This window comes from Neophocaena asiaeorientalis, unplaced genomic scaffold (genome assembly GCF_003031525.2).
Source record: "Neophocaena asiaeorientalis asiaeorientalis breed wild unplaced genomic scaffold, Neophocaena_asiaeorientalis_V1.1 scaffold226, whole genome shotgun sequence".
In the NCBI taxonomy this organism is placed as follows: Eukaryota; Metazoa; Chordata; class Mammalia; order Artiodactyla; family Phocoenidae; genus Neophocaena; species Neophocaena asiaeorientalis.
The window spans coordinates 11,480,683-11,503,420 of NW_020173037.1; the positions used below are offsets into that span (position 1 = coordinate 11,480,683).

General features: G+C 39.7%; 1 protein-coding gene across 2 annotated transcripts in view; it reads left to right on the top strand.

The window, feature by feature from the left end:
* Positions 1-22,738, top strand: part of DNAJC5B (DnaJ heat shock protein family (Hsp40) member C5 beta) — an 82,616-nt gene that overhangs the window by 51,211 nt on the left and 8,667 nt on the right. For both annotated transcript variants that reach the window (XM_024742646.1, XM_024742645.1), the window contains 2 exons: positions 14,196-14,409; positions 17,698-17,869. In XM_024742646.1, the coding sequence (XP_024598414.1) occupies positions 14,196-14,409; positions 17,698-17,869 (386 nt within the window). The remainder of the gene's footprint in view (positions 1-14,195; positions 14,410-17,697; positions 17,870-22,738) is intronic.

The window sequence follows — 22,738 nt, forward strand, 5'->3', positions numbered from 1 at the left end:
GCTTAAAGAAACAACATAGAATCGTGGTTTCCAGGGACTGAGGGAAGGAGGAAATGGTTAGTTGTTTTAACAGATACAAAGCTTCAGTTTGCAATGTAGAAAAGTTCTAGAGAAAGAAAAAGAAAGAAAGGAAAGACATATATATGACACGACATGTGAGTTTTTAAAAAGAACACCCCTTCACAGACGATTTTTAATACCAGATGTTGAAAACCACTGATTTAACTGGTGGGCAGAGGAGAAATGATAAGCATAGATGACTGTAGTAACACAGTCGGATTAGCCACTCTGTTCTTGGTCCTTTTATGAGAAGTGGCCACCCTCTGGCTTGTAGGGAGTGAATCAAATCCTGTCTCTGATGTGTTCACTCTACACTCCAGTTCCTGCTCTTGCTTTCCCAGTTCTTTGTCTGCTCTATCTTTACTCGGTGTTTGAATAACCGCTTGCTTTTGGTGCACTGGTCACTTTGGATAAGACACACTCCTGCCAACCTTGGCCCTAAGGGACCCACATGTTTGTACTACCTTGCCTAGCCTCCCAGCCAGGGCAGGGGAAGAATCAGGAAAACATCCTAGAAGCCAAGAGAAAAGAAGGAGTGGCCAATAAACCTTGCAGAAAGGCCAAGTAGAATGAAGGTGCAAATGGGCCACTGGATTTTTCAGTTAGGATGTTGTGGAACGGAGAGCAAGTTCAGCGGAGACTAGAAGTAGAAGTCAGATTACAGTGAGCTGAAGAGTGAATGGATATTGAGAATGCAACCTTCCTGTGTAAACTACACTTTGAAGAAGTGTATGGGGAAGGGAAGGAGGAGATAATTAACATTTCAATAATTTGAAGGGGAGGGGAGGACAAAAAAAAAATAGTTTCCCTTTTTAAAAAACAATTAGCATGGGCTTCCCTGGTGGCACAGTGGTTAAGAATCTGCCTGCCAATGCAGGGGACATGGGTTCGAGCCCTGGTCCGGGAAGATCCCACATGCCACGGAGCAACTAAGCCCGTGCACCACAACTACTGAGCCTGCACTCTAGAGCCCGCGAGCCACAACTACTGAAGCCCACATGCCTAGAGCCCGTGCTCCGCAACAAGAGAAGCCACCGCAATGAGAAGCCTGTGCACCGCAATGAAGAGTAGCCCCCGCTCGCTGCAACTAGAGAAAGCCCGTGTGCAGCAACGAAGACCCAACACAGCCAAAAGTAAATAAATTTATAAAAACAAACAAACAAACAATGAGCATGTTTGCTTGCTGAGGAGAAGGAGCTAATGAAGACATTATTGAAGATACTGGAGTTGGGGGTAGAGATTGATGACTGATGGACCAGGATTTAGGAAAGTGCCCAGATAAATAGAGTCTAGAACACGCTGGCAAATTTAATTTTAAAAAGGAGAGGTTCTTCTTCCCTTAAATAACAGGAGGAGGGAAAGATGGGTGCAATTATGCAGAAGTATAGAAGTAAAAGGGTGTGAAGGAGTTTCTTTCTAATGAACTTTTAACCCCGTTTGAAGTAGGAAATGAGGTTTCTTGTGGAGAGGGGGGAAGCTGTTTGTCTTTATTGCCCTTGATTTGCATAGTTTTGCAATCTTCTCCAGCAATACTGCTCTCCCAGAAATGGGAGTGGAAGTAGTGGATAGCTAGAGTCATCTCCTTGGAGGTATGACAGGAAATCAGAACTTTTAAGGAAGTGAATAAATTGGTTTGAGTAGCACTCCTACAGTATGACCATGAGGTTGAGTCCAGATAGTCAAGGAAATTGAGTCAGTGAAATTGACAGTCTAGAAGAATAGATCCTGCTAGTTTTAAAATATTGGTTTAGGGGGGAAATGGGTTTAGGGAGGACAAGAAAGTGAGCATTGGAAGCCCTACAAGGGCCAGTGGCTGGGCCTGCTACAGGTAATTACCAGGACCTGCTTGTGGCGTTGACATGATACACTATTACTGAGCTTGAGCTAGGGAGCCAGCAGGAGGAAGGCTTACAGAGAGCAAGTGCCTTCTGAGGGCTTTGACAAGAACCAGTGGCTGGAGCTGCTGTTGGAAGAAGGAGACAAGGTTTGTGAAGCCATTTCTCCTACATCCTGGTCTTACGGTCCCTTGATGTTCAGAGTTCAACAGAGATTGCCGGCTTTGAAAAAACAAGAACGTAAAAATTTCCCCAGGAAATGTAATAAGGTTAGAGGCACAGAAACTTTTGATGGGAACCTGGGCCAGATACTGAGATTTTGTATTATATGCAGCTCTCAGATTCTGGGTGAGCCGTAGGCTGTGGGGAAAAGGATTAAATATAGCACACAATCTTAGTGGCCTGCTGAAGGCTGTCAGAGGCCTACTGGTGTCCGAACTTCAGGTCTCCATCCCCTAAAGTAGTACTCTTATGACTGGTGTAGACAAATACTTCTAATATTGGCCACATTTTATCTACTGTGTTTGCACAAATATTATAGTCTATCCTATTTTATTAGGGAGGGTAAAGAGCTGCTCTTAAAATTAGCCACAGAAAAGAATTGTAGTGATCAGAAAATGACCTAAAACAAAGCTCTATCAATTGGCATTTGAACTTTTCAGAAGTTTAAGTATTTTTAAGTCATATTAAAAAAATAAAAAACAAGCATAACGCCTCATGAAGTAAAAATTCTAGTAAATATCTGGCAAGGGGGCTTCCCTGGTGGCGCAGTGGTTGAGAGTCCGCCTGCCGATGCAGGAGACACCGGTTCGTGCCTCGGTCCGGGAAGATCCCACATGCCGCGGAGCGGCTGGGCCCGTGAGCCATGGCCGATGAGCCTGCGCGCTCGGAGCCTGTGCTCCGCAATGGGAGAGGCCACAACAGTGAGAGGCCCGCGTACCTCAAAAAAAAAAAAAAAAATCTGGCAAGGGATCATTGAAGCACGATGGGATCACTGTCTCAACTGCCACTAGAGGTCAGCACTGGACTCTCGATGTCATTCTATATGAGAGAAAGGACTGTTCTCTGAAATAGACCATCAAGTATGGTTCCCATCGTTACCTCATGCAATCTGTCTTGAATCTTGAATGTGACTGTGGATCCCAGAAAACCAGAGAAAACTAACAATTTCTGGGGTGAGCTGCTCAGATATTCCATCTGTACGTGTGAGGAAATCACAGGACTGTGTAATGTGGCCTTCAGAGGACCCTGGATAAAGCCTTGGTAGTCAAGGTACTTGAATCATGCATTATGGCAGCAGGTGTTTCAGAAATAATTACACAGTAGGGGTAGTATTGGCATCATTACTTGCAATGTGAAGTCAAATGGTGCCCTGACATTGCTATTCTGTCCCTTGACTCTACACTAATCCTGGCCCAGTGGCTCCTGCTTCCTTGAGTCCCACTTACATTCTCATTCCAGCTTTTTCTCAGCACCTTACTGTATTAAAATGTCTTATGAGGACGGAAACTGTACTCAGTACAAACGTACGAAATGGCTGTGGGCGGTTGAGAGATTTGGCGGCTGGTCAACAGAAAAGACATGACCATAAGAGCCAGCAACACAACAGGCTTTACTGGATGGTGCTTGAACAGGGTTGCATGAGAGGGGAAGTTCCTCACAGCATGAGACCATCCACAGGCTTATGGCATGGGGGTTATCATCAAAAAGGCAGGAGGTCGAGGGAACACCCAGGTGAGAGGAAGGTTGGAAAGGGGGCTTATGTACCTAGGTGGTGTCACTGGGGAGCACAGTGCGGAGTCTCTGAGTCGGAGAGTTCCAAAGGGCCATAGCAGCTTGGAGTCTTATAGCCATAACGCTCTGTCTTACCAATGGCCAGCAGATGTGGGGTGAGTCTTGCAGATATGTAAAGTAGACAGGCTCTGAATGGCTAGCAATCTGCTTATTTGGGTTATTTGAAAAATAACTGAGGGAATTCCCTGGCAGTCCAGTGCTTAGGACTCTGCTCTTTCACTGCCGATGGCCTGGTTTCAATTCCTGGTCAGGGAACTAAGATCCCACAAGCCGCATGGTGTGGTCAAAAAATAAAAATAACTGAATGTATGAAAATTTGAGTTTGACACTGGCGGGCTTTTGAGCTAATGGGTCTCAGTCTGCAGTAAAGAAATAAACAATGTAGGGGTCAATACACAGAGGCACTCTTTGGCTCATTCATATAACAGTGGTAAAAAGCTCTTTGTGAAATTAACATAGAGTTGAAAGAAGCGAATATAAACATGAAAGATAACCAGGAATTTCTGAATCAGGAGTTTCTGGTTACCACTGGCTAGGTAAAGTACCAGTTCTCCCTTCTGCTAAAAACTAGAAAAACTGAAAGGAAAATTATATTTATATATGTACATCTTAAAAGCATTTGAGAGTAAAGAATTGCTGCTTACTAGGTCGTGATATGGGAGAAGAGAAGCTGAGAGGCTGAGCAGGACTCAGCCTTCAGAGAAGGGGGAAAAAACCAGGACCCTGGCCCCATAAGAATGGAAATCCTGCAATTCTATTTAGACTCCAAAGTGCTGCACCCCAGGAGAAAGGGCAAAAATGGAAGTAAACCATCTGTGGTTAACAATTACTTTGGTAGTCCTCCATAAACCATATCTCCTGGTATTCATATCCTGTGTAGTCTTCTAGAATTTGGGCTGGCTTTCTGACCTGATTTAACTAACAGAATATGACAGAAGTGATGATTTACCTAAATCTTAAAAAGGCCTAGCAGCTTCTACTTTTGCAATATACTTTTGACAACATTTAAGAAATATGACTACCCTGAGACCATCACATTGTGAGGCATCTCACCTAGCCACGTGGAGAAGCCACGTGGAGGAGAACAGAGTGCCCAGCCAACAGCCCTAGCTGCGCTTCCAGCCACAGCCAGCACCAACTTACCAGCAGGTCAGTGAAGGCGTCTTGGAAGCAGATCCTTCAGTTCAAGTTGAGCAGTTCCAGTCAAAGGCAAACAGAGCAAAGACAAACTGTCCCCACAAAGTCCTACCCAATTACAACGTGGTAGGCAAATAAATAAACTGCTTGTTGGTTTAAGCTACTAAATTTTACTGTAGCTTGTTACACAGAAACAGATAATGGAAACACCACCCTTGTATGGACTGTAACTGAACTTTGAGCCATCTGGGTGACTGGGAAAATCTCAATTCCTAATATTGGATTAACATGATCCCAGTTTTGTAAATGCCTCCAGACATCTGAAAGTAGGACATAAAAATTCTCTCTGGTATAACATCTTCTTAGTACTCCGATCATTCTTTATAAGTTTTAAATATCTGTCATACCAGAGATAATCAAGGACACAAGTTAAGACAATAAGAACAAGAATCAGCCGAAAGGAGACAACGGAAGCAGAACTTCAGAAAACTCAGGTATTAGAATTATCAGAGAAAGACATTAAAACATCTATGATCAGGAAGATAAAATACAAGATTGAGAATTTTCACAGAGAACTCAAAATTATGAAAAGGGACATTCCAGATGTTTTAAATAAACATAAATTATACAACTAAAAAAAAATACAACAATGAAATTCAAGAATTCAAAGGCAAGGTTAAACAGGTCAGAGAGCTGACTGGACAACAGACCAGAAGAAAATAACCAGAAAGAATTACAGAGGACAAAAAACAAAACAATAAGATAAAATACATAGAGGATCTATTAAGAAGGTCTTAGATAAGTGCAACTGGAGTCTGAAAAGAAGAGTAGACAGAGGATAAGGGGAAAGCTATTTGAAAACATAATGTATGTGAATTTTCCAGGTTCATGAATGATCTCAATCCATATATACCAGAAGCCCAATAAAAGCCAACCAGAAGAAATAAAAGTCTATATCTAAGCACGTCACAGAAAAACTGCTGAAAACCAAAGGTGGAAAGCCCCTATGGAAAAGAACAAAAATTAGACTTGGAGCAGAGTTTTTCAAGAGATAATGAAATCCAGAAGACAATGAACTGAAATCTGGATGAAAGAAAACGGATGGAAGAAAATAACTGATAGCCTACAATTCTATATCCAGGGAAAATACTCTTCAAAAATGAAGGTGAAATAAAGACATTTTTAAGCTAAACAAAAACTGTAAGAATTAATCATCAGCAGATCTACACTAACAGAGATACTAAAGAGTGTTCATAGACAGAAGGAAAACGATCCCAGATGTATGGTCAGTGATGCAGGAAACAACTAATGGCAACAAAATTGGAAAATATGTGAGGAAATGTACACAAACACTAATTGTATGAAATATCATCATACAGTTGATCCTTGAACAACAGGAGTTTGAACTGCATGGGTACACTTATATGTGGATTTTTTTCCCCCAATACCACAGTACTACACAATCCATGATTGGTTGAATCTTCAGATGTGGAACCACAGATATGGAGGGCCAGCTATCAGACTTGAACATCTACGTATCTGGGTATCCACAGAGGATACTAGAACCAATTTCCCATGGATACTGAGGGACAGTTATATACTAATTGTGTTAAATAACATTTTTTGAGGGCTTAAAAGATTTACAGAATTAAAGTACATGCTACCAACAACACAAGTTGGGAAGACAGTAATAGTGTTAGTGTTCTAAGATTTTTATATTGTCTTGGAGAAAGACAGAAGTACATTGACTTTAGAATTTGATAAGTCAGGGATTTTCTAATTTCTAGGGGAACCCCAAAAGGAATAATAAAAGATTGTGCATTTCCCAAAGCAACAGAGGGGAAAAAAGTATAATAATGAAAAATAATCAATCTAACAGAAGGCAAGAAAGGAGAGGAAAAGAAAAATACTTTAGATGGGACAGAAGAATATAATGAAGTGGTAGATTTAACCTGTAATCAATCAACAATTAGATTAAGAGTAAACATAGACTAAATGCTTCAATTAAAAGAAAAAATTGTCACTGTGAATAAAATAACCCAAAACTATATGTTTACAAAAGACACATCTAATACATAAGGATATAGAAAATTTGAAAATAAAAGGAGAGAAAAATATAGTCTATGTACAAGCCTACCCAAAGAAAGCTGGTGTAGTTTTATTAATATCAAAGTAAAGATGAAAAGTATTACTAGCAAAAAGAGGTGTATTTCATAATGATAAAAGTTCAATTCACCAGGAATATATAACAGCTGTGAATTTGTATACTTCTAAAGAACATGGCCTAAACTACAGAAAGCGAAAAGTGACAGAACTATGAGGAGAAATATGCAAACCTACAGTAATAGTGGGAAATTTTAACATAACTTGCTTGTAGAACAATAAAGTGGCAAGAACACAGAAGATTTGAACAAAAAAAATTAGCAAAGAAAATTTATTGTTCTTATATATGCACAAAGCACCCAACAGGTACAGAATACATATTCTTTAAAGTACACATGGAACATGTATAAAAACTGAACATATAATGAGCCATAAAGCAAATCTCAAATTTTGAAGGATTTAAATCATATAGAACATGTTCTCTCACTGCAGTGCAATCAAGCTGCACTGTAGTGAGAGCAAAAATAAAAAGATGGCTAGAAAATCCCCATATGTTTGAAAATTCAGAGGCACAATTTAAAGTAACTCCTGGGTAAAATAAACCACAATTAAAATTAGAAAATACCTAAAACTGAATGTTTCATATTAAAACTTGTGGAATGTAGTTAACGTAGTACTTAGAGGGAAATTTATAGAATTAAATGCACGTATTAGAAAACTGAGTCCAGCAATAAGTAAAATAATACATAATTAAGTTGAGTTTATCCCAGGGACACAAGTGTCATTTAACACTAAGAAATCAATCACATTAACAGATTAAAAAAGAAAAAATGTATCTTCTCAACAGATGCAGAAAAAACATTTGATTAAAACTCAATATTCATTCATTCTTAGTGAGTTGGTAAAAGAAGAAGGAAAGAAGAATGTCTGCTTTAGTCACTCTTACTTGACATCATACTGGAGGTCTTAGCCAGGACAATAAGGAAAAACATAAAATGATATAAGAATTGAAATGAAAAAAATTCATTATTTGCAGATTATATGATTGTGTATGTAGAAAATGCAAAAGAACCTATAATTTATTAAAATTAATACATGAGCTTAAGTTTGTAGGATAAAAATCAATATATAAAAATCTTTTACATCTGCAATAAATTAAGAAAAATATTTTAATATCAAAACCACACAAAAATAAGTTCCTAGAAATAAAGCTAATAAAATATATGCAGAACCTAAATGGTAAAATGATAAACTTTGAGTTCTAAATAAGTAGACATACCATACAAATGTCAATCTCCAAATTAATCTATAGAGTCAAATGCAATTGTAATAAAAATCCCAGTAGAGAAAGAGTGTGTGTGTGTGTGTGTGTTTGTGTGTGTGTGTGTGTGTAAACTAACAAACTAATTCTATAATGTATGTGGAAATACAGAGGGCCCAGAACAGCCACAGAACTCCTGAAGAACAACAATATGGAAGAACTTGCTCTTTAAGATACTAAGATATATTTTAAAGGTATAATATTCAAGACTTTATTAGCCCAGAAGTAGCCAAATAGACCAATGGAGCAGAATAGAGATCCTATTTAAAATACAGGGAAAGGATTTTATCTTTTTAATAAATGATGCTAGGATAATTGGATACCCATATTTTAAAAATGAAATTGTATGCTTACTTTCTACTGCATTAAAAAATCAACTACAAATGGGTCATTGACTTCTATGTGAAAGGCAAATCTATAAAGATTTTAAAGAGTTTATAAGACAATATCTTCCCTAATTCAGGAAAAGATTGATTAATTAAACTAATTAAAATTAAGAATTTCTGGACCTACAGATGGCCAAAAGCACATAAAAAGATGCTCGATATCACTAATTATCAGAGAAATGCAAATCAAAACTACAATGAAGTACCACCTCACACCGGTCAGAATGGCCATCATCAAAAAGTCTACAAATAAGAAATGCTGGAAAAGGTGTGGAGAAAAGGGAACCCCCCTACACTGTTGGTGGGAACATAAATTGGTACAACGATTATGGAGAACAGTATGGATGTTCCTTAAAAAACTAAAAATAGGGCCACCTATGATCCAGCAATCCCACTGCTGGGCATATATCCAGAGAAAACCATAATTTGAAAAGATACATGCACCCCAATGTTCATTGCAGCACTATTTACAATAGCCAGGACATGGAAGCAACCTAAGTGTCCATCGACAGAGGAATGGATAAAGATGATGTGGTACATATATATACCATGGAATATTACTCAGCCATAAAAAAGAAAGAAAGAATACCATTTGCAGCAACATGGATGGACCTTGAGATTATCATGCTAAGTGAAGTCAGGCAGAAAAAGACAAATATAAGGTATCACTCATATGTGGAATCTAATTTAAAAAATGATACAAATGAACTTATTTACAAAACAGAAACAGACCTACCAATATTGAAAACAAACTTATGGTTACCAAAGGGGAAACATAGGGGGGAGGGATAAATCAGGAGCTTGGGATTAACATACACACACTACTGCATATAAGGTAGATAACCAGCAAGGATCTACTGTATAGCACAAGGAATTCTACTCAGTATTCTGTGATAACCTATATGAGAAAATAATCTGAAAAACAATGAATACATGTATAACTGAATCACTTTGCTGTACACCTGAAACTAACACAACTTTGTAAATCAACTATATTCCAATAAATTAAAAAAAAAAAAGTTAAAAAAAGAATTTCTGTTCTCCAAAAGCTTCCATAAGGAAACTAACAATAACAAAAAAGCCTTAGAAACAGAGAATACATATGCAATACATAAACTGACAAAGAATTCATATATAGAATACTATATTTTAAATCCTACAAATTCATTTTAAACACGAAACTAAAAACTGGTGAAAGAGCAACATACACTTAAATAGAGGATATCCAAATGACATATATATCAGCCTCATTAGTAATTAGGAGAATGCAAATTAAACCACAAAGGGATATATACACATACACACACACACACACACACACACACACACACACACGCACACACTCAAGCTACCAGACCGTCAAACATTAAAATGTCTGTCAATACTAAATGTCAGGGAGATGTGCATTGGAACTCATATACTGGTTTCTTATACTTTCACTTGGGTGTTGCCTGAGTCCAAGAGGGCACAAGAGTTCCACTGAACTTCTACTATGAAGACATACTATTAAGTTCCATAGTTGCAATACTTGCCAAACACGTAGGGTTACTAGTCTAGGGTTGTTTTCACCTGAAAACTCTGGTTTATAGCAGTTCATTTTCCTATCTACCACCAGTCTTCTTCCCGTTATAGTCAGTTCTTTTCCCTAGAAATAATAGTCTATATCTAATATGAGCTCAGATTTTTTTCTTTTTTTTTTTTCTACCTTTGCTGTTGATGATGCTGCCTCTGCCACGAGGGCACTTTTAACGGTTCTAGGATATAGGAAGAAACCAGTGCCTCACCCTCCCTCTTCTACTCTTTCATTTTAGGTAGCAGGTAGCTTTCTTCTGGGACACGGGAGGGGCAATAAACTTTGTGGCTGAGGGAGTTTAGCAGAAAGTCACACAGCAATGGGGAAATCTTTGAAATAGGAAGCAACAAAAGGTAATTGGAGAAGACAGCTAAAAATGTGTTGAGTGGGGAAAGGCAGCTATAGATACAGCTATGTCATGATGGAACTTAGTTCCCTGAGGTTCAGGGCCAGCCTTTCCAAACAATAAGGTCTCCTCTGACATTCCAACCCCAGGGAGATAGATTTGGTCTTGAGCTGGGGCAACATGGTCAGAACTGGGTCTTAGGTGATTCACAGACTGGTAGAGAATAGTAGGTAGATCTCACCTGAGTGTTAGATGGTGTGAGAAAGAGAGTTGGGCATTACAATTCTTAGAATTATTCCACTGCCTCAAAACAGGTAGATCTTAGGAGCCTTTGGTAGTTACAACTATAAATCCACGTTGATCCTATCTGCCACTCAGTTGAAAGCTGTTATTGGATTTTGAAGTGGAAATTACAGGTATTGATGCTATTTCTAATATTAGTTATAGCCATACCAGATTAACAGTGACTAAGAGTATAGAGAGATCTGGAATTAAAGGCTCATGTTCTGGTTGAACATTGCATCACTTTTAAGTATAAAATGAGAAATTATAAGGAAGATCTTTAAAGTGAATAGGCAATGTTATATTTAAACGTACTCCAAGCAACTCTCCTTTCACCCTAAATTCCGTACGTGTTTTCCTGCTGTACAGACACCACCAAGGGGGTGAGTCATCGATCAACTACCTCCTTGAGCAATTGTGTAACTTTGGCAGCTGCCTCTGCTAGCCACATTTCCTGAGGATTCCTCAGGGCCAAGAGCATCTGCCAAGAGGAGTCAGAATGCTGCTGATTACCAGGAATTGGATTTGTTACAAATGGAGATGCTCCAGCCCTCTGAATTTGCCAGCTCCATTGTTAGAGGAATGTGATAAATAGTTGAGTGCGTCTGCCCTTGAAAGCTGACAAAGATCCAAGCAGCTTAAAATGACACGTTTCTCCGGATAAGTCTTGGGTAGTGTGCATTGGTCTACAACTGAACCCTAGAAATAAAGAAATATATGTAAAGAGGCATTTTCCAGGGATTTTTTTCTTTCAGGGCAGAAGTAAGAGCCTTTGCATTTGGTTGGCCTGGACATGATCTCTGGAACTGGTAGGGGAAAATGCTGCAATTGTATTCCAGGGCACAGAGTGAGAATTCCAGGAATATTGAGCCATTAAAATTAATGTGCTTAAAGAATCCACTTGAGACTCTCTGATAATGATTGTTGTATTATTAAAGTTTGAGGACTTCTTTCTTCCTTCCTCCCCCCCTCTAATTTGGTAGTGGGTCATTTAAGGGAACAAACTCTAAACTTTCAGTTATTAAAGGAGCATAAAATTTTTAACTGGAGCTTAAAAATACTTAGGGAAGGAAACTGCACAAGTAGTATGTATATTTTTTTTATAACAAGAATAAACAAAGAATCACCTATAATCCCAGCTATAATCACAGTTAAGCATGGTTATAAACTTTCAATTTTCTCTTTATTTCTACTTATTGTTATGCTTTATTTTCCCTATTTAAAGACATATATACAATTGTCTGTGTGTGTATGTGCATATATGCATGTGTATACGTGTTATGTGTGTGTATGTGTCAAGGTCACCAAAGATTTCTGTAACACTAAACCCAGTGATCACTTCTTAGTTGTCATTGTACATGACCTGTCAATAGTACTTGACACAGGTGACCACCCTCTTCCTTGAAATACTTTGTTCACTTGGATCCCATCACCCCATATTCTCCGGATTTTTCCTTCCGCATCATTGGTCTTTCTTTCTTCATCTCCTCTGTAGTTCTTCCTTCCCAAAGCTCAGCCCTTGGACTTACGTTGGATCTAACTCACTTGGGAATCTTTTCCAGTTCCATGGCTCTAAATACCATCTACCTGCTGAGAACTCCCAAATGTACGTCTCCCAGAGTAACTCTCATTTGAACTCAGGCTCATATATTTCTCTACCTCTGCCACACTTGTAAGTCTCATATGCATCTCACAGGTGTTCAAAATAGAACTGTGAATCCTAGCAAATCATTTCCTACTACCAAAAAAAAAAATCTCTTGCCAACTCTTTAAATAGTAACTCCAAAATTCCAGTTGCTCAAGCCAAAACTTCGGTGCCACCCCTCATTCCTCTTTTTCTTTCACATCCCACAACCAATCCATCAGCTAGCCCTCAAAGTGTACCAGAATCCAGCCACTTCCAACTAATCATCCACTACCACACTGGTCCAAATCACCATGAACTTCCCCTAAAAGAGTCTCCTGCTTTTGCCTTTGTCCTCTCCAAGACTGAGTGATCCTTCTAAACTAAAATCAGATCATACCACTTTTCTTCTCAAAACACTCCAGGAGCTTCCCACATCACCTAGACCAAAAGCCGAAGTCCTTGCAATGTCTTACTTTTCTAATTCAAAAATATGTAGGAGGCAGCATAATGCTCAGGGTCAGATTGCCTGTGTTCAAAGCCTGGTTCTAATTATTAGCTGTATGATGTTGGACAAATTATTTAACCTCTCAGTGGCTAAATTTCCTAACTGTAAAATGGGATTATTATAATACCAGTCTCATAGAGCTGCAGTGAAGATTAATGAATTAATATTTATAACAGGCTTACAATAGTCCTGGCATGTAGTAAACATTATAAAAGTTTTTGTTTGTTTGTTTTTGCGGTACGCAGGCCTCTCACTGTGTGGCCGCTCCCGTTGCGGAGCACAGACTCAGGACGCGCAGGCTCAGCGGCCATGGCTCACGGGCCCAGCCGCTCCGCGGCATGCGGGATCTTCCCGGACCGGGGCACGAACCCATGTCCCCTGCATCGGCAGGCGGACTCTCAACCACTGCGCCACCAGGGAAGCCCCATTTTACATTTTTAATACTTAATTATAACTGAAGAATAAAGAACACTCACAAATCACCCCTCTGCCCCCAATACGCACACAATGCAACACAACACACACTCATAGCCTTATGGAATTGCTTTATGACCCACAGAGGAGAGAGGGCCTTGTACTCACAAGTAAATTTCTACAGATTATTTGAAATGGGAAGACCTATTTGAAAAGAGGTCAAATACACATTTGAATACAAGGTAAGTCACGGTATTTGTCCATGAAAACAAAAGGGAGTTAGGATTTGTAAAAAAAATTGTGAAAGGGTCATAATATTTATTCAAGGGTGTATAAATCAGAGATTTTTTTTTGACAGTTGAGTTTTAACTTTTAGAATATGTGGTGTGAAGTTTTGTTAATTCTGGAAACGTCTTCCAGTTCTAGATGAAATTGTGGTATAAACTGGTCCTGTTGCTGGAACTCTTAAAGGCCTCTGCATGTTGAGGTGGGCTACTGATGAGCTTCCAGGTAAAAATAAACTTCACATATTTGCCAATAGAAAAATGTCTAAGACTCAACAGCTATGCAGCTACTGAGAATTCCTTTGAGGATGTGAGGGGAGAAACAATACTATGCTGCCTGCACATTAGAAACACGAGGCAACACTTAATGGAAACTTGCTTAGTTGAATCAACATTATTATGAAACGTAACATTTCATGGTATTTACACGTATAAAAGATGTACAAATGAATAATGCCCTTCTAAAATGTTGTTGTAATACCTGTCAAGTAACACTTTTCCTCACTTTTTTTTTTTTAATTTTAAAAGAAAATTGGCCTTGAAACACCATCCAGACAAGAATCCAGATGATCCAGGTGCTGCTGAGAGGTTTAAAGAAATCAACAACGCCCACACAATACTAACTGACACGTCAAAAAGAAACATATACGACAAGTACGGATCACTGGGACTCTATGTGGCCGAGCAATTTGGAGATGAAAATGTTAATACCTACTTCATGCTGTCAAGCTGGTGGGCAAAGGTGAATTGGATTCTTTGTTTCTCTTGAAAACAATTTCTTAGAAGATCATGATATTAGTCACTCTTTTAGACTCCATCTCAAAGAAAGTCTAACCTTGCTATATTACTAAACTCTTACAGATAAAAGGAGCTGTTATTTAAGGATCGTTTTTGCTTTAGCTCACCAAGTAATTATAAAATACAGCATGACTTAAAATACTTCTAGACATTAATTAGATTTGAATTTGAAGCCTCAGGTTAATTCTGACTGCCCTCCCTACCCCCATAATGACAAATTAAGAACTGACTCATTGCTGAAAACCTAAAATAATTTATTAGTGTGACAACTGTCTAAAAATTCTTATGGGACAAATTTAGCCATGTACTTTCCTATCTATAGCATAGGCTACATCAGCAAACACAGTACTGCGGAGAATACATGGTAATTAGGTCATAGGTTCACATGGAGCCTGCTGGGAAGTAGTGGAGAAGGAAATGAGGGGAAAAAGGTAAGAATTAAATAGGGCAGCACACTGAGTTGGCGAGAGAGAGGAAGAGAGAGAGAGACAAAGGATATCTAGTCAAGAAAAAGGCAAGATTTTTAAGGACTTAGTGCGACCGGAATTGACTTTTGACAGTAAATTTTGTGGGATTTCCTAAGAATCCCTAGTATATGCATGCTTGGTGATAGTTTTATATTTGTTTATGAGTATTACTATCCTTATCTTCTGATAAAAGTATATTTACATATAAATCATACATATAGTCCATCTGCGTCTTTTCTGGACAGTTCACATACATGTAGTAAGTTCACAGTTCACACATTTTGTGAAATCAGATGAACTCACACTCATACGAGTTGTAATTAATAAAGAAACAGCAGATCTCCAGAGGCAGATGTCATGTTCAGTAGTACTCTGATTGCTACTTTCTTCCACTAAAATAAATCTTGCTAAATTGAATAGTTTTATATATGCAGGATGAGAGAGAATGTGTTTTTGTTCATAGGCATGGGGAGAGAGAGTCTGCAGCCTGAAGCCTCATTTGCCTTCTGCAGTCCTCAGAATTCCTTTTCTTGGGGATAACTGGGATTCCCACTGAAACCTCCTTTCTTTATCACTCAAGACCTGGGAGGGAGATAAGTTTCTGCCCAGAGGATGTGGAACTTAGAACGAGAGTGTACATATTGTCAATGTCATTTATGATGACAGTTTGAATGTTTATGTAAAATACAGGCTTCTGTGGGAACCTAACCCCCAGGTATGACACTATTTCCATGGGAAGGTACATCTGGAGTTCTAGATAATTCACACACTAGCACCTGACTGCATATTGGGGCCTACCTGCATAAAAAGGAGAATAGATTTCCTTGCCCAGGAAGTTGACAAAATTGATCAAAATTCATATAGACAAGCAGAAGCTGTTCAGTAGTGTAAGAGATATACATAAAATAATTCCTGATGTGGCTCTTTAAAAATAAGGCTACAAAGAAATCTACCTTCCCCTTCTGCTTGTGCCAAAGCCTAACTGCCCAGTGCCCTTTAGAGTGGCCGCACATAGTGATCATGTATTAATAAGTATGCATTACATGTATGAGTCAGCGTACCAATTTGAAAATATTTTAAAAACAATGGACACCTACTTATGCCTTGTACTGCACTAAGCACTGCAAGGATTAGGCAACAGTGCAAGTAATCTAGTTGGAATAAAGAACAAAACAATACATGCATCAAAGGAAATTTTCAGAGAGGAGAAAAAATATGGGAATGGAATAGTGAAAGCCAAAAAGGTCAAAAGTAGGTAAAAAAACCAGGGTGCTTGTTGGGGCACTGGCTCAGGAACACTGCACAGGAGGGTCTTAGAGGCAGTTGGTGAGGAGGAAGTATTTTTATACTTTTCAGAGTAATTTAAGAAATGTATGACTCTGAAGATGTAGAGAATCCATAGCAAAAAGATTATAGGTATGAGGGTGTATAAAATCACTTTCTATTTCAAATAACATACTTTTAATAAAATCATAAACTTATTTTGCTCAATTAACAAAAATGGGCTTGTTTTCACTTCAAATTGGATTGGGACAGTTTAGTCTTTTAATCTTTACCTATGGCAAACTTAGTGAGGAAACCTTTTATATGCTCGTGGGGAAATCCTGGTGCTGTTCACTAGGAGGAACAAATCATTTGTTTATCTACTAATCAATTAATACCTTCATTAATTCAGTAGGCATTTCCTGTCTACCACACTCCAGGTACTAAATCCTTAGGTAGAGGAGGGATTGAAAAACAACTAACATATAGTTTAGCCTTGAAGAAGTTCACAGTCTGAGACAGAATTATAAACTCATCACTGTCTTAAAGTGTCAACAAAACAAGACTATGGTGGACATTTGTATGGCATGCAGTTGGGGCACAAAGGAGGGAGTAATTGTTCTGGAGGACATGGGGATCAGGAAAGATGTCACACAGAGGATCTTTGAGATAATCTTAAACACGGAGTGGGTATTTTCTAGATGACTAGGGAATGGGGCAGTGGGTGTCTAGGCAGATGGTTCCATAGGGAGAGCAAAGCTCCGCAAGGATGGCAGGAACAGGGCCATGCTGGTGCAGGGAAGGCACTGGAAGAGGCCAGATGACCATTAATAAGGAGCTCCAGCCCTTTCTAAGAGGCAGGAGAGTCGCTGCATGGGTTCAAGAGAACATGTCAGAAAGCTCCAGCAGCAATGTGCAGAGTGGGCTAGAGGCAAGAGGGGAAGCAGGTAGGTCAATTAGGAGGCTCCTGAAGTATCCAGAGCAGAGATAAGGGGATCCATTCTAAAGCCCTACCAGTCAGGAGAGAGGCAATGGGGAGAGGGCAGAGATGGTGAGGAGAGAGACTGCAGGACGTGGTGACTGAGAGGAATGTGGTGATGTCAGGACTGGCTATCCCTAGCTCTTCTTGGTGAGAATGATTCAGTGCCCTTGGTTAGCCCATGTGACCTGTAGAGGTTATGTTTGTTGGTTTGTTTGCTCTGCTCTTAATAATGATCACCATGGCTTAAGAATAAAGAAGAAAATGTCATACTTCATTATTTGGCTGCAAGTCACTTGTTCCTGGCTTAACTTGTTAGGTGAAACTTTATGAGGAATTTGTTTCCAAGGAAACTAAAAAGATAGTCCTCCATGGAATAAGGATGAGGGTGAATATGTGGTGTCTGGGATGAACTGTGATGCCTTCAGGTCTCTGGAGGTACATGGGTCCACACTTGATTTCTAGGGTCTCCTACACCCCACGACCCCTCACCCCTGTTTTGCTTTGCCTCTGGTTCCCCTAGACTTTGTTTGTCATCATTGGCCTCTTGACCGGCTGCTATTTCTGCTGTTGTCTGTGCTGCTGTTGCAACTGCTGCTGTGGACGCTGCCGGCCTAAGTCATCGATGCCAGAAGAGGACTTCTATGTGTCCCCAGAGGATCTTGAGGAGCAGATCAAGACTGACATAGAAAAAGGTACAGCAAGATGAGAACAGAGTAGGGGGTGTCTCTTCATAGGCCTGGCCAAGCACCAGGCCCCATGGCAATGGCCATCACTAAAGTGAGAGCGATACAACAACCAAATGGGGGGAATGCCGTAGACTTTTACCTTTGGTACCTCTTTTGGAGAGGATGAAAGGACAGTTACCTTTACCAGCCACAGAGAAAAGCAGAACCTAACACTGTCAGAAAGAAGTCATGAAATGTGCTGATCACAAGGCAAAGCTAGCACAATTCACAGTCGCATTACAAAAGAGTGAACTGTGGGTTCAGGGAAGTTTGGGTGGGAGTGCCCAGGGGTAGGAGAACCAAGGTAGAAATTTCTCCCAGGAGAAGCATTTCAGCCTGTTACTTTAGGATCTCTATTCAGATAGAAGGGAATGGACATCAGGAGAAGTCAACAACCCTTGACTTTCCTTCTTTTTGATTACTTGATAATGAGTTTTGGGTAAAACTGGGGGAGGGTAGTCTTTCTTCCCCAGAAATGCAGCTTCCTTCCAAAACCACACATTCAGAGCTAGCCTCAAACCAGCATCAAGAATACTGTCTGATACAAACGGGACTGTTTGCTTTGTTAAACCACCTGCACATGCCTGTCAATGTGTATGCATGGCTGTGATAGATTACTTGATTCCTCAAGTTCACTAGACCCAGCAATGATAACGAAAAAATGTAAAAGAAAGACAACAATCTCACAGAATTCACATCATCAGGAATACTTCATATTCTCTGGGAAATGCCTTTGTTTAAACAAACTGGAGTCAAACCTGCCATCATCCTTTCTGTCTTGCAGCCATAATCCTACTGTCATTTTCTCCTGCAGAATGCATCATTATTCTGGGTAATAGACTTCATCGCTAAGTCACAAAGAAGGCTGGACAGCCAAATAAACAATTCAGACTGTGACCCGCTGCTGTCACAACTGCGGAAATTAGGCATGGTGCACTTCTGTGTACTGTACTCTGATTCCTTTGATCACAATGAAGCAGAAATTCCAGGACATCAGACAGAGGAGAGACTGTTTAAAGGCTTCCAGATACTTTCAAATTCCCTATCAAATGTGATGCTAAGTAATATCCAGTTATTACCCACCCTGAGTCCAGCTTAAGGAAAGGAGTCTTCAATCATGTGAATTGTACTTAGTCTCAGACCATTTTAGGATTGGGAGATCAGAGAGAACAGAAGGGATTTTCCTGCAAGCTGTGACTCCTTTCCATGGGGACCACTGGGTGGCCAGTCTGGCAAACAGGGGGTTTGTTCTCACCATTTTGTATTACTGCCCCTGGAGCCAAATTGTAGGCCCATCGTGAAATACAATTACAACTTTCTTTTGCTTCATTTGGGATATAAAATGACAAATCTTCTAACAGGGCATACACACCAAAAACAGCAAGCAAGCTGTATTACTCGTAAATGGGTTAAACAGATACACACGCATAAACTCTTCTTCAGGGAAGAGCCAGTGACTTCGGCATAAGTCGCTGAAGAATGATGAGTGCGTTAACCTCATCTGCTCTTCTGAGGGAGATAAACTGTTATTAGATCATGTCAGGGGTCGCTGGGCCCATTGTTCATAGGATCTCCCACAACATCCATCAACCCAGTCCAGTCACTGACAGAGGATAGGAAGGGGCAGTTAGATAGGAGAGTACTGTCATCGGCACCCACTGTGTCAAGCTTATCTTAACTTTTCCTTTATAGTGCGGGAACCAAGTCTAGGTGAACTGAACCTAGATACCTCAAATCCAGTGTTCCATACTTTTCTGAAAAGCCTCAAAGTCTTTCCTTTTTAAATTAGATAAAAGCTCCACCAGGGCATTTCAGCAGACCTTCTTTGCAGAAGATTTCTTTTCTGGAGCAGAAATTCATACTCAGTGCCAAATTCCACCCAGATTTCCTTCCTGCAGAGTTGTTGGTGATAAATCTACATGCCGTTCACTGTTCTCAGTTCTGACACCCCAGAGCTACCAATTCCATTGCAGAGGTCAGATTCCAGACTTAGTAAGTCACGAACCCATTTGACTGTGTTACTGTTAGTCTTAACCAAAAGGAAAAGCTCTATCCTATTCCTAAATATTCAAAAGCTCCTATGCAGAGTTAATGAAGGTTTTCAAGGGCCAGAAACTTACACAATTTGGACAGTCCTTTTAGGGAAAAAGAAAATCAAATTACAAATACAAAATTAGATCTGAAAGTGAATACTTATTTATAATGAAAAAAAGAAATTACAAAAAAATTGCAAAGCTTAAAAACTGATAAATGTCTTAAATATCATAAAATTTGAAAAACAGCAACAGCTTAATTAACTGCCTGACACACCTTTATAATACTTTCCCCCTATGCTTTCTGGGCGCGTATTCTTTGATTGCCTCTTCACTTAATAATAATTTCATTAATATCATTTCCTTAGGGAGAATAGAAAAACTACTGTCCTTCCTCTAGCATGTTTCTTCAAAATTTGTTTTTTATTATTGGTAGATTAGAAAAGTTTCAGTTTTACAACTCATTATTGATAATGTTGTCTAACTTTTTAGGGATTGTTATCAGATTTAAGAAAACTCCTATCTAGTTTATTTCATATATCAGATGTAAATTTGGAAGAAATTTTTCCACAGACCAATTCTGACTACACATTTCAAACCTTGTTGCCCCTCCATCACCCAATACTTCCAGGATCAGAGCCCAGTGGACACATTCATAATGTGTGACACCATGTCTGGCATGGATCTTCATGTCCCCTAAGCAATTAAATTGGGATAGTGAGCTATAGGAGTTATCTCTAAAGCCATTGTTATGCCAGTATGGCTAGCAATAATTATACACAGAGTTGCTGCAAGCCACAGAAACACAGTTTCTGTTCAAGAGTAGTGGTACAGGGTGGGATTTGCTAGTAGAGAGGAGAGATTTGCTTGGGTTATTGTGTCTCTTTCAAGTATGTGAAAGGGTATAATCTAACTTCCACCCTTAAGAAATAAAGGAGGGAAGTTCAAAACAGTGGCATCTTCAGTATTCCCTGGTAATTTTAGAACTTGTAAACTGATTCCCATCTCTTTCTCAGAATAAAAATATAATCCCAGTGGCATTCTAGGAACACAGGGGAATTTTATTATTCTTATGAATCAATTAGGAGCAAATAGAAGAGAGACAGTGTCTTGGGGGGTTGTCCATACCCCCTTTTTTGTCTTGGAAAATTTGAAGCTTGAAAGATAAAGGTGACAGATACCAGGTTATTTCCCTTCCTTTCAAATGTTCACAAATTAGAAGTTCCACTTTGTGAAATTTTGAGTGTTATATTTAAAACAAGCACATTTAGACCTTATACTCCTCCGTTAGATAAAGGCCACAATGCAGTCAGAATTCTACCAGTCAAGAGGGCTTTACAGAACATCTTGAGATAGAACACCATTCCCTGGGACCCTGTGTGTCTGTGTGTGTGTGTGTGTGAGAGAGAGAGAGAGAGAGAAAGAAAGAGGAAGGAAGGAAGGAAGGAAGGACGGATGGGAGGGAGGGAGGGAGGGAGGGAGGGAAGGAAGGAAGGAAGGAAGGAAGGAAAAGAAAGAGAAAAATGAAGAAAAAAGAAAAGGAAGGAAGAAGGTATAGAAATGAGCATAAATGGAAACCTGTTATCTCTAAATACCCTGGCAAAGCAAACCAAAAATACAAGAGATAAGCTCAATTTTTTTCCAAGCTGCAAGCAGTGGACTGAAAACTCCGTTAAACTCAAAAATTTTCTTGCAGAGTCATGATTTCCCCACTTTTTTGAAGGAGAGGAAATAGAGTGTTTAAGGGAGAAGATTTTCTAGTGGGTTGACCTTGGATCTAAAACTGTGAGATTCAGGGCACAGGAAAATCTGTTGACTGCTTAACTGTTCTTGCTACTCACCTGGATGAAACCCAAATAAATTCACAGCCACTGAGCTGAAGAGGCCATATGGCTCCTAATTAGACTAGCTCCCAGCCAAGATATTGAGACATTTATTACATTTGCTGTTCAGCATTCATCACACTTTATTGCCCAGGAAAAGGGCACCAAGGAAGAGATTAAATTCACCCTTCCTCTTTTCACCAATCCCACTCAATCTCCTTCCTATCCCCTTCCCCCCAGTCAAAAGGAACTGATTTCTAAACATAATTCATGGAAAATAATTCTTGCAACTAGTCCAAAGCCCTTTGCTGCTTCTTTATATGAAAATAACAAGTAAGCACCATCAAGGCCCTGGGCCGGGACAGCAGGACAAGTGAGTCAGCTCAGAATGCTACCCCAGAAGCTGCTCAAAGTGGACCCAAGTGGACCCAAGGTTTCTTCAGATTTTGCCTGCTAAGGTTCAGTGAGCAAATTTACTAGACAGTCTTTTCACAGAAAACATTTATTGAGCACTTAATATTTGCCTGACACTATGCTAGGGGCTAGAGAAAAGAAAGATGTGGTCCCTGCTGTCTTGGACCTTACAGTATCGCAGAGGAGATGGGAAGACAAGTACTCAACAAATAGTCACACAATGAGCTAGCTAACTTACAGGTATGATAAGTCTGCCAAAGGAGAAGCACAGGGGCTGTGACAGTGAAGACTAGGCGGGCCTGACCCGGATGCAAGTGAGGACAGCTTCCCAGAGGAGGTGACATTTAAAGCTGAAAACGTAAAGAATGAGGAGTTAGGGGTGGGAGATTACGGGGAAGGAGAACCCTAGAAGGGAGGAATCTTGACACCAGCACAGCATCTGGCACAGCACCTCCTAGCATCCTGTGGATGATGGTGAATGGAGCTCTAGATGCCAGGCAAGGCAGGGATACTCACATTAGGCTGTTCTAGTGAACAGTTTGATCAAGGAACTGAATGAAGAGGAA